At 41.4% G+C, this 12,976-nt stretch overlaps 1 protein-coding gene across 2 annotated transcripts; it reads left to right on the forward strand.

Moving 5' to 3' along the window:
- The first annotated feature begins 710 nt into the window (after nt 1-710).
- LOC105050589 (U-box domain-containing protein 35) lies at nt 711-11,459 on the forward strand. 2 transcript variants are annotated; one of them, XR_003801639.2, is made up of 12 exons: nt 711-918; nt 1,047-1,223; nt 6,465-6,550; nt 7,408-7,529; nt 7,624-7,829; nt 7,943-7,994; nt 8,104-8,359; nt 8,479-8,580; nt 8,643-9,071; nt 9,272-10,027; nt 10,775-11,000; nt 11,189-11,459. XR_003801639.2 is itself a non-coding variant. In XM_019852204.3 (11 exons), exons 1-11 carry the CDS (start codon nt 888-890, stop codon nt 10,874-10,876), a joined length of 2,319 nt encoding a protein of 772 aa, XP_019707763.1. In that variant the 5' UTR covers nt 711-887; the 3' UTR covers nt 10,877-11,459. The 2 variants fall into 2 exon arrangements, 1 of the variants encoding a protein (XP_019707763.1); XM_019852204.3 differs by having other exon boundaries at nt 10,775-11,459.
- Nucleotides 11,460-12,976: the final 1,517 nt, after the last annotated feature.

The raw sequence follows: 12,976 nt of genomic DNA on the forward strand, positions 1-12,976 counted from the left end.
TTCTTCTCTTTTTCTGAGATTCACATGAAGTTTTCAGAAAAGGGGAAAAAGAAAAAACAAAAAATCAAAACCTAGTTCCAAGGGCAACCAGGAAACTTTATCCCCCAATCAACCTAATCTCATCCAACCTGACCCAAATAAAGGTCCAAGGACTTTAACCTGGCCAGCTCAAAGCTCTTAGGTTAACAGACTCCGTTCCAGTTCGGCGACTCAAAGGAACTCCAGTTTTCACTTGATCAGTTTTTGCCAACCTAATTGCAATGGAAAAGTTGCAGAGAAACCAAGTCAGTAGGCTTAAATGCTTCGTTATCCATCCAAAGAAGCATGAATGCGTTCCAATCAACTAAACTCATGCGTAACGCATCCAAAATTCTCTCGAAAGTTGGCGAGAAGTTCGGATCCCATATGGTGCATATTTTACACTGCAGAGAGCCGTTCACCACAATGTTACCCGCTAATGACAGAGATCAATAGCTACTCGGCATCCGCCGGTGTCATGCCATATTTGGCATGCAATGCAACGTGTCATATTTGAAAACCATCCATCTCGTGGTTGGTGTCTCGGCTTGAAACCGATATCGAAAACAGAGAGTTCCGGATTTACGTGGTCAGCAGGTCAAACAAATAGAACTCCAACCCCCACCGAGATCAAAGCTGAGCCTCACAAAGAACGCGCCCCCTCTCCTAGTTAACAACGTAGAGCCCACTCTTCCTGTCCCTCACCTCTCTCTTCTTTCCCTCTACCTCTCTCTCTCTCTCCCCACCCCTGAGTTTCACCTCGGGGTGCCGCAGAGCATTCAGAAGAGAAGCACGGTAGAGAGGAAAGGAGCGAAAGAAGAGACAGGTGCAAGGGTCCGAAAGAAGAGAGAGTTTCTCGATCTGTGCGTATGTGTCTGATCACTCCAGGCGAGGAAGCAGGTGGCTTAATATTCTATTTTCCCCCCATTGCTTTATACTCCCTTGAGAGATCTTCCTCTTCCTTAGCTCGTAGGATTAATGTTTGTTTATAATCTGGGGTTAAACTTCGTTAGCTGTTTGGCGTGCAGAGGCGAAGCGCGGGAGGAGAATTATGAGCCAGACGGAAGAAGCGGCGTTCCCCTTGGTGGCGGTCGCCGTTGATAAGGATAAAGGCAGCCAGAATGCCTTAAAATGGGCTCTTGACAACGTTGTCACCAAGGGCCAGACCATCACCCTCATCCATGTCAACACCAAGCCCACAGGGTGTAAGAGTCTCTCTCTCTCTCTCAATTTCTTCATTTTCTTTTCTTTCCTTCTTTAACATTATTTAGTTTAATCAACATACAAATAGTTTTTGCTGTCTTTCAGTTTCGAGCCTCATAGTTGATAGAATATGTAATGGTGGTGGAACATACAACAATAGTATGAGAAACTATATAAAACAATGGAGAATACAACTTTTTCTCACAAACCCTTCTCCTTTTTTTTTATTCTGGATACCACTTCACCACTCCGTCAATTCTACAACAACCACCTATTTATAGGTATAAGAAATGATCTTTTGACTCCCCTAATAAATTTATCATTTAGACTTCCCATGTGACTCTTGGATTTTCCATGTGACTCTTGGCTTTTCCATGTGACTTTTGGTTTTTCCATGTGACTCTTGGTTTTTCCCACTTCAATTAAGTTTACAAAATGACCTTTGGATTTCTTCAAATATATTTAATATTTGCTTTTTCCAACACCCCCCCTTAAACTTAATTGTTCTTTCTTCATCATGCCAAGAGAACTTTTAAACTTGGTGAAGAGCTCTGCTCCTAATGGTTTAGTGAATATGTCGGCAACTTGATCTTGTGTCTTCACATACAGTAGCTCTACTTCTTTGTTCTTCACATGTTCCCGGATTGAATGAAAACGCACATCAATATGCTTGCTTCTTTGATGATACACCGGGTTCTTTCCTAGTGCAATAGCCGACTTGCTGTCAATGCTTATCTTGGTAGGTTCCTTTTGCTCAAAATGAACTTCCTTCAGCAAGCTTCTTAGCCATATAGCATGTGATACACATGCAGATGCAGCAACATATTCGGCTTCACATGTAGAAAGAGTAACAATAGGTTGCTTCTTTGACATCCATGAAAAAACTGCATCTCCCATAGAAAATACAAATCCGGAAGTACTCTTCCGATCATCCATGTCTCCAGCCCAATCACTATCCGAATAGCCCACAAGTTCAAAGTTACTATGATGAGAATAAAATAGTCCATCAGTAATAGTACCTTGGATATAACGAAGAATTCTCTTTGCTGCCTTCCAGTGCATTAATTTGGGCTCCTCCATGAATCTGCTGACTAGGCCGACTGCATATAGAATATCCGGCCTAGTACATGTCATGTACCTCAGACATCCTACCAAGCTTCTAAAAAGAGTAGGGTCCACAATCTCTCCTTCATCTTCTTTTGACAGCTTTGCTCCACAATCAACGGGGGTGCTTATAGGGTTACAATCTTTCATCTTGAATTTCTTCAAGATTTCTTTGGCATAACCTTCTTGAGATAAGAAAATTCCTTTTTGATATTGTTTGACCTCCAAACCCAGAAAATATGTCATTAACCCCATGTCTGTCATCTCAAACTCCTTCATCATGGCATGCTTGAACTCCTCAAACATTTGTAGATTATTACCTGTAAAAATAAGATCATCCACATACAAACACACAAGTAGAATGTTAGAATTTTTCTCCTTTACATACACAGCATGCTCATAGGGACATTGCTTGAAGCCATTTGCTTTGAAGTAGCCATCAATTCTTGAGTTCCATGCTCTTGGAGCTTGTTTTAAACCATAAAGTGCCTTCCTTAGCTTTAAAACCTTCTCTTCATGTCCCTTCTTCACATACCCTTTGGGTTGTTCAACATATACTTCTTCTTCTAGAAAGCCATTTAGAAATGCCGACTTCACATCTAACTGGTAGATGTTCCAATTACTCTGTGCAGCCAAAGAAATCACCAGACGAATGGTCTTCATGCGTGCTACGGGAGCAAATACCTCCTCGTAGTCAATTCCGGCTTGCTGCTTGTAGCCTTTAGCTACTAATCGAGCCTTATATTTCTCCACCTTTCCTTCTGCATTCTTCTTTACCTTATATACCCATTTCACTCCAATGGGTTCATGACCTTCTGGAAGAGTAATAAGTTTCCATGTGTTATTCTTCTGGATTGCCTTCATCTCTTCATTCATGGCCATCCTCCAGTTTTCATTCTTCACTGCTTCTTCAAAAGAGATTACATCCTCATTAGCATATAAACAAATGAGATTAAGGGGACTCGTCACCTCATAGAGATCTTGAATGCTTCTTGTCTTTCTGGATTCTTCATTTGAAGATGGAGATCTCGTGCTAGGTGATGAAGGTGATATGGGATCTTCAACTTGAGCCTTCACTTGTTCTTCTTCTTCTTGCACCTCTATCATGTTGGTGCCCCAATTCCAGATTCCTACTTCATTGAATTTCACATCACGGCTTATGAGGATCTTCTTCGCCTTTGGATCATAAAGTTTGTATGCCTTGGATCTCTGATCATATCCTATAAAGATGCAAGGATAACTCTTGTCATCAAGCTTGCTTCTCCTTTGATCTGGGATGTGTGCATAGGCAATGCAACCAAATACTCTCAGATGAGATACATCTGGCCTATATCCATTCCATGCTTCTTGAGGGGTCCTTCCTTCAAGATTCTTTGTTGGGCAGCGGTTGAGAATGTATACCGCACAATTCACAGCTTCCGCCCAAAACTCTTTTGGCATTTCTTTCGTCTTCAACATGCTTCTCACCATGTCAAGAATGGTCCGATTCTTCCTTTCTGCTATGCCGTTTTGCTGGGGTGAGTATGGTGCAGTCAAAGTCCTCCAAATACCTTGAGATTTGCAGAACTCCTCAAATGCCTTCGAGGTGAACTCTCCTCCTCGATCTGATCTCAAAGCTTTGATTTTGCACCCGGTTTGGTTCTCCACAAGAGCTTTGAACCTTTTGAATGTCTCCAGGGCCTCACGTTTCTCCTTCAAGAGATACACCCAAGTTTTTCTGCTAAAATCATCAATAAATGTTAGAAAATAATGACGACCTCCAAATGAGGCCGGTGTGATGGGACCACAAATATCCGTATGGATGAGTTGCAAAGGCCTTCGGGCTTGATGAAATGACTCTTTTGGAAAGCTAGCTCTTGAGTGTTTTCCAATAATACATCCTTCACATATTCCTTCAGGGGTATCCTCAATGAGAGGTAATCCTTTCACCATTGCCTTCGAAGATAAGAGTTTCAAGGAACCAAAGTTCACATGCCCGAACCTCAAGTGCCATAGCCATGTGTCATCCTTCATGCATGCACTCAAGCACTTTGTCATAACATACTTGATGTTCAATATAAACATTCGGTTCTTGGTCATAGGTACTTTTGCAATCAGCTGATCATGTTTTCTTAAGTAAAGATATCTACCTTCCATAACAACATCAAATTCTTTTTCTAATAATTGACCAAGACTTAAGATATTTGTTTTCATATTAGGCACATAGTAAACATTAGAAATGAACTGTTGAGAACCATTCTTGAGTTGAATTAGGATTTTACCTATCCCCTTCACTTGAACTTTTGAGGTATCACCGAAAGAAACATTGCCTTCCACTGTCTCATCTAACTCTTTGAACATGTGTTTGTACCCGCACATATGATTGCTTGCACCGGTATCCAAGTACCAAATATTTTCATTGGAACCTTCTTCTCCCTTCTCTGCTAGTAGCAAGATACCATCTTCTCCTTCCTCCTTCTTTGCATAGTTGACCTTCTCATGCACTTGGTTATTCTCATTATGGTAACATTCTGAGGAGTAATGACCATATTTACCACAAGTATAACATTTAATTTTACTTTTGTCATACCTTCGTCCTCCTCTTGAGAAACCTCGTTGCCTTCTTCCGCCAGAGGGACCTTGTGTGCTTTCTTCATTAGGTAAGACTCCTGTGCCTCCTCTTCCTCTGCCATGTCCAAAGGAACCTCGTCCTCGTCCACGGCCTCGTCCATGACCGTATCCGCGGGTATAACTATGACCGCGATTTATTTGACTGCTTTCACTAGTTGGGCCATCCTTCTTCTCATTGATGGTGAGCTTGCACTTCAAGGCTTGCTCCAAGGATTCTTCTTTCCGCATCAAGATCCTTTGCTCATGGACTTGTAGAGAACCCATGAGTTCATCAACTGTCATAGTGTCCACATCTTTGGACTCTTCAATTGCAGCTACAACATAGTCAAACTTCTGATCCAAGGATCTTAGGATCTTCTCCACCACACGCTTGTCCTCTACATTCTCACCATTTCTTTTCATTTGGTTTACATTAGAAAGAACCTTTGTGAAGTAATCCGAGATGGATTCTCCTTCCTTCATCTTCAAAGTCTCGAACTCGCCTCTCAACATTTGGAGGCACACCTTCTTCACTTTCTCAACGCCCTTATGAGCGTTCTCAAGGATCTCCCAAGCTTGTTTTGAGTTGGTGGCACAAGCAACCTTCTCGAATCCGGCTTCATCTAGCCCTTGATAGATGAAATAAAGAGCCTTCTTGTCTTTTTTTCTTTGATCGACAAGCGCCGTTCTTTGTGCCACCGTTTGTGCGCGGTCATCTTGGGGTTCTTCATATCCCTTTTCAACAACCTCCCAAATATCTTGAGAGCCTAGCAATGCCTTCATTTGGATGCTCCAATTCTCATAATTGGTGGTGGTGAGTCGTGGAATGGGGAATTGCATGCTGTTGGACATATTTCCAACCTCCGAGCTCTGATACCACTTTGATAGAATATGTAATGGTGGTGGAACATACAACAATAGTATGAGAAACTATATAAAACAATGGAGAATACAACTTTTTCTCACAAACCCTTCTTCTTTTTTTTTATTCTGGATACCACTTCACCACTCCGTCAATTCTACAACAACCACCTTTTTATAGGTATAAGAAATGACCTTTTGACTCCCCTAATAAATTTATCATTTAGACTTCCCATGTGACTCTTGGATTTTCCATGTGACTCTTGGCTTTTCCATGTGACTCTTGGTTTTTCCATGTGACTCTTGGTTTTTCCCACTTCAATTAAGTTTACAAAATGACCTTTGGATTTCTTCAAATATATTTAATATTTGCTTTTTCCAACAATAGTTTCATCTAGTATCAAGTTTTTCCTGCAATAACGGATTTATTCCGATCAGAATAAGGGTATAACAGGAAAAGGCATCTCGCTCAACAACCAAATAGCTAAAAATTTTGTGATTCACCTCCTACAAAAAAAAAAAAAAAAAAAAAAAAGAACGAACGAATAAATAAAGCTCTTTGCTTCTACTAATATTGTAAATGTAGTCATCTTCGAAACTGCATGCAATGTAGCCAGCAACAAAGGCATGAAGACCTTGGGAGGTCTTTCCTACAACTAATTTCTAGTATTCATTCTGATGCAATGCAGTGGGGCAACAAGAGGATCCTGCCTCCGCTGGCAGTCAATCGAAGGAATTTTTTGTTCCCTTCCGATGTTTCTGCACACGTAAAAACGTGAGTCACCCTTCCTCTTACTCTGTGCATGTATCTTGCTCTGGAAATTAGCAATCAAGCCAACTGTAGATTTTAGTTAACACTCGCCAGCTCTTGAATGATATAGGTAAACCTGTTTTGTTTAGCTCTTTTTTTCTCTTTATCATGGTTATGTAAGCTGCCGCCCATAAAATTCAGTACTCATTCTCCATTGCAATAGTTAAATGAAGAACAATGTCTCGTACATTTTCCAAATCCATGAAATTTGGCTGGCCATTGGTTCCTGCCGTTCAGAAGAACCGCAGGGAGTACTATCAGTGATAATAGGACATAAAACCAGATGAGTCGGCGAACAAACATATATGAAGATATTCAAACATAGGGCATCATGAGTTACCTCTCAGAGAAACCGAAGAATCTCTTTCCAACCATGTAAAACGGGGCGCCATGGCTGCAGCATTCTTTTCGACCATCCGATGCATCTAAAATACCAACACAGAGATATTCTGCTCTTTCCTAGCAGGCCAATGCATTCAGATCTTGACAACATAACAATGTCAGAGGTTATTTTCAAACTCATGGTGAGATATTAGATGTCATCCCAAATTATGATGAACTCCAGGAACTAGGAAAATAAATGGACAAGGTTTGACGAGAATGCGGTCATGAAAGCCTTCCCCTCCCCCCTTTAGCTGATTCTCAAATACCAAATCCTCTTGGCCCAGCCTTTCTGGACAAAAAGCCAGAACTTTGCCGCTGCAGCTCATACACTTGCTTGCCTCATTTAAGTTTCCAGTAAACACCACCATCATGCATAAGATCCCACAAGCCATCACACAAAAAATATTCTCGGAACAATTTTCTGCTTCCTTTAACAGGTGCACTGCAAGGATATCATACTTGAAGACACGGACATAGCAAGGGCAATCATAGAGTTCGTTTCGCAGGCAGCTATCGAAAAGCTTGTCGTTGGCGCACCTTCAAAAAGTGGATTCGTTAGGTAATCTATACAATCTCAAGCAGGTGGAAGTCTCTGGTTCGGAAGGAAACACAACACCTCAGACTACTTACTGTCATACCTTTGATGTCAAAAGATTTAGGACTACAGACACGGCTACCAACATTTCCAAAGCTGCACCTGACTTCTGCACAGTCTACATCATATCCAAAGGGAAGGTATCTTCCATGAGGAATGCTGTCCGACCGCCACCGGCCTTCTCGCCGCTCCGGTCTCACATCCAAAGCCAAGCAAGTATAAAAGCTGAACATGTAGACCCACCTCTCTCTTCTGGCGTCAAAGGTTTGCATAAACATGAGAACTTTTTTATCATCATCAGTTTCTCTTTGAATAGGAAAACACAAAGTTTTCTTGTCTCCTTCACTGAAAGAAGTCTCGATATTTTCAATTGCCAGGTGAGGCAGCATTACAGGCTCGGCATGTGCAGAGCGAAAGGGAACCAATCAGGTAACATGTCCTGCAATGCATAAGAAGTGACATTACTGCACCATAGCAAGAACTGGTACATTCTTCTGCTCCTATGTTGGATTGCAAGCTAATATGGTACCTCAAACAGGTCACCATTCACCCGGGGACCATACGCCTACAATGCCAAAGCACATACGGACAGTATAGCAAATAGTGATATATCGTTTGTGAGTGGTGGCAGACCGAGCATTGATCGCATCTTTAATCCGAGGCTGTCCATGTCTGACGGCTTAGATGACAGCTTTGAGATGCAATCACCACGCAAGTCAATGGGTGGCGGATACTCATTTGGGACTGGGTTCTCTTCAATCTCTCAAGACAGCACATCATCCTCTCTCAACATGGTACGTGCATTTACCTCTAAGAATAAGTCTGGCAAAAAGAAAGCACAAGAATAAACATGCATTTTAAGTGATCAAATGAATGCCTGAGAACTTTTTACAATCTGTTCTCTAACTCGCAGGAAGACGTGGAGGCGGAGATGAAGAGGCTGAGACTAGAACTCAAGCAGACGATGGAGATGTACAGTACAGCCTGCAAAGAAGCTCTCACAGCTAAACAGAAGGTAATGTTTACACCACACCTCCAAAAGCTCAACTCCCTTGCTGATTATGCCTTTCGATGCAGGCAATGGAGCTCCATCGTTGGAAGATGGAGGAAGAGAGGAGATTAGAGGAAGCTCGACTGGCAGAAGAAGCCGCCCTGGCTTTAGCAGAGAAGGAGAAAGCAAGATGTAAGGCAGCCATAGAGGCGGCTGAAGCCTCCAAAAGGATTGCAGAGTTGGAGGCACAGAAGAGAATCAATGCAGAAATGAAGGTGCTCAAAGAGGCTGAGGAGAAGAAAAGGGCCTTGGATGCTTTAGCACATACAGATGTGAGGTATAGGAAGTACACGATAGAGGAGATAGAAGCGGCCACAGAAAATTTCTCTGAGAAGCGGAAGATTGGCGAAGGTGGCTATGGCCCTGTTTACAAAGGCTATCTGGACCACACAGCTGCCGCCATTAAAGTTCTGCGCCCGGATGCGGCTCAAGGGAGATCTCAGTTTCAACAGGAGGTATTAAACACCTTGCACGGTCGCATCTCACGGCCAAATCTCTTTTAATTACCATATATCCATGCCACATGTGCGGAGTATGATATGCAATTATTGGTGATTGGTGATCCCCAAGCCAATTAAATCTTCCCTTCATAGCTAGCAGCTACTATGTCAAATCCTGAGATATTAACTTTTTCTTCATGTCGACTCCGATGCAGGTTGAAATTTTAAGTTGCATTAGGCATCCAAATATGGTTCTTTTACTGGGTGCCTGCCCAGAATATGGCTGCCTCGTCTATGAATACATGGCCAATGGGAGCTTGGAAGATCGCCTATTCCGGCAAGGAAATACACCACCTATCCCTTGGCAGCATAGGTTCCGCATTGCAGCTGAGATCGGAACAGGTCTCCTCTTTCTCCACGAGACAAAGCCAGAGCCACTGGTTCATCGAGACCTCAAGCCTGCAAACATTCTCCTCGACCAAAACTATGTCAGCAAAATCAGCGACGTCGGCCTTGCCCGCTTGGTTCCCCCATCTGTTGCGGAAAATGTTACTCAGTACCGCATGACCTCCACTGCTGGAACATTCTGTTATATAGATCCAGAATACCAGCAGACCGGCATGCTTGGTGTAAAGTCCGACATTTATTCTCTTGGGGTCATGCTGTTGCAGCTGATCACCGCAAGACCTCCCATGGGGCTGACACACCATGTGGAGCGCGCAATTGAGAAGGGGACGTTTGCAGAAATGTTAGACCCATTGGTGACAGATTGGCCAGTGGAGGACGCCTTGAGTTTGGCCAAGATAGCACTCAAGTGTGCAGAGCTGAGACGGAAGGACCGGCCGGATCTTGCTACAGTTGTGTTCCCAGAGCTTGAAAGACTCAGAAATTTTGCAGAACAAAACATGCAAGGCTGTGTGTTTTTGGGCAAATCACAAACCTCATCCATGCACAGCCAGATTTCCTTGCCGGTAAGTTGGCAGCACTTAACCTCGCTTGACTTCTTACAGAAGAAAGAAAAGAGCAAGAATTGACTTCAAATCTACCGCTAATGCAACCATACTAAGCATACTAAGAAAAATCTGCAGGGTACCATGCATTGCCGGTCAGATATGAAGCTAGAAAGGATAGTATGGAAAATATCAGAGTACGATAGGTAGAAATGTTATAAAACTTTACGTGCGTATATGCTTCCTTAACACTACCATAGAGACCAGAGATTTCAATTTAGACTTGCTGACAAATAACTAAGATAATTAAGAGGGGTTATATATTATGCAGTTGTGGACTGTGGTAGATAGAATCAGATAAAGAAAATAATAATTAGATCCCATATTCAAATAATAACTTGATCGATATTGCCTGGTAAAACATGGGATATTTGAGGATGGTGTAAATACATGAAGAGCAGTATATGAAGAAAAGCTACACAGTTTAACATATAAATACAAAGAGAATGCTGGTGAATCTTTATCTATGCCAAATTCAAGAACAATTATTAATTTGATGAGTAATCCAAGAAAATCAAACTAAGTTCGAGCTGCCTTTTTGGTGACTGCGAATGACATCGCCATCACCTTTTTTTCTTTGATAAGCATATCACCATCACCTTCACAAGTGAATTGTGGTGATATTATCTGGACAAAGAAAGCTTGTGAACCGTGGAGTGGATTTAAGAATTCATAAATGATTGTTTTCCATCTCTTTCTTGTTTACAGGATGTCTTGAGTGGCCCTCTACCTGGACAATCAGGATATGGAAGTTCGATAACCCAATCAAGCGCATCATCCATGTATGCGAGACGAGCAAGTGCTGCCTGAGAAGATAGGGAACAGATAAACTAAGATAAAGCGGAAGGCCATTTGCAAATTAAAGTTTTTGAAAGGAAGCAAGCAAACAACATTCTTGCTCTTGGTTTTTTTCAAGCAGTTTCACAGCCATTGTGTAAGTTCAAAATCTATTCGAAGTTAGCTTCTCAACATGGAGGAAAACCAATGTGCTAGTTTAGGTTACAGATCCTTCCCTCTGGGAACAATTCAAAAAAGCAATGCTCAAGAAAACAGCACCAAAGAGCATTGCTTTTGTTATTCCAGTTTTTTTCAAGCTACAGATACTACTTTTTGTAATTTCAGATGCGTGGAAAGAAATGGTAAAATAAGTCTCAAGTCAAGGCCTTTGCAGGCTGGCAACAAGTCATTATGAAGTGCAGCTTCTCCAACATGGTATGGTCCAAATCTCTAGGTAAAGAGATATGGTTGTCATCCATAATTTCCAAAGCTGCTTATTTAAAATATGTACCGTCGATGCAACCACCACTTGTACCATTTTACACTCCTTAAAATTTTTGTCTCCTCCTATTTTTGTTTTAACAAAATGATTGCTGCAAGCAGAGCAGTTTTTGGATATTGTAGAAGCTATGAGATACACAATTCTTTCAATTTTGATGCTGATTTCCACTAATTACCAATATATTTAAGTTGGAAAAGCAGGCTTCAGATTAAGTAACAACCAGCTTAGCAATCCTTGAGCGTATGGTACACATATGAAAGCAGATGCAAATGAAATGCATGAACTCAATATACACAAAGTCATTCTCGTTGTGATAAAAGATCTAAAGCTTATAATTCTTTATCTTAGAAATCCATTGTGCCTAGATCCAAATACAACGTAAGTTATAGAATCAACCTCTCATGCTTCCACTGTTATCTGCTCTCCAATACCTATCCTTTCAGATTAAGTCACAGCTCTTTCCACATTCCTTCCTCACATATATGTAAACTTGATTAATCTTTCCTGAGCACTCATATTGGTACTCATTTCCTTTTGCTGGCAACAAGATTTTTGAAGTTTGAATACTAATTGAAGTCTCTAGGCATATGAATATGTACAGGAGAGGTTGCCATTTAGTTCTTTTCACTATTTCAAAAATATTGTGATTTTAATAATATGGAGGACATCAATAGTTCCACATCAGTTGTGAATCAAGGGAGATTCGTACTTATAAAGAGAAAAAAATCTTTTTCACGTGAGGCGTCTTTTAAAGGACAAAACCGTGAGGTCCATGGGACAGAACGGATAATACCTCACGTGACGGATCGAATCTTTGTCCGCAACAAAAAATAACCGTATATATACTTCTTAAAATGAATCAAGTACTTTCATCGTACGAGTGATATTTCTTTTTTGAGAATAATGATGTGGGTGCCACCGATCATGTCATAGAAGTGATAGAAGCATTACCCATCTCAAAAACTAGGGAAAACACCTCTTGAGGCTCAAAGACAGAACCTGAGCTTATGAAAATCATCAATAATTTATATTTGAGCATACATCAATAGAATTACATATCACCAGAGGATGGCACTCTCATCATGCACATCCTTGAAAATGCTGAGGACCATCCATCTGATACAGTCAGCTCAATTGAGATTCCTGCCTTGACCTCACTTAAAGAATTCTTTACACAGACTTTTCATTTTCAAGAGAGCAAAAGGTGGATAATCAGTTTGTACTGCAAGTACTGCCTTTCAAGTTCCATAGCCTTAAATTCTAGATTTTCTAAAAGAACTTCCTTTCAATTGCTTCTTAGTGAAATTATCAATTTTATTACCCACCAAACATCAACAGAGAGCAGTGCATATGTTTTAATATGCGATGAAATCATTCAGTGTGTGGCTGAAATCCAAAACCTCTAAACCCCTTTTTTTTTTTTTTTTATTCGCCCTCTGAACGTGGATAACTTTCTCATCAATCATCACCAACATGAAACGCAGTGAGTCAGGAGGATGCATCCCAAGAAACTGAGATGATCCCATCAAAACTTGATGCACATTGCTGTAAAAGACTGGATGTGGTAGAGAGGTGGCCAGAAGGCTGCCTGCCACCCAATGCTTGGTGGGCACCCAGAGGTCAATGTGGTC

This window comes from Elaeis guineensis, chromosome 8 (assembly GCF_000442705.2).
Source record: "Elaeis guineensis isolate ETL-2024a chromosome 8, EG11, whole genome shotgun sequence".
Lineage (NCBI taxonomy): Eukaryota > Viridiplantae > Streptophyta > Magnoliopsida > Arecales > Arecaceae > Elaeis > Elaeis guineensis.

Bases quoted from the DNA above. Each gene is read 5' to 3' on its own strand.
- LOC105050589 (XM_019852204.3), top strand. From the start codon at position 888: ATGTGTCTGATCACTCCAGGCGAGGAAGCAG. The intron at 7,530-7,623 runs GTAATCTATACA...TGATGTCAAAAG, and splicing joins TCAAAAAGTGGATTCGTTAG to ATTTAGGACTACAGACACGG. The intron at 9,072-9,271 runs GTATTAAACACC...ACTCCGATGCAG, and splicing joins GATCTCAGTTTCAACAGGAG to GTTGAAATTTTAAGTTGCAT.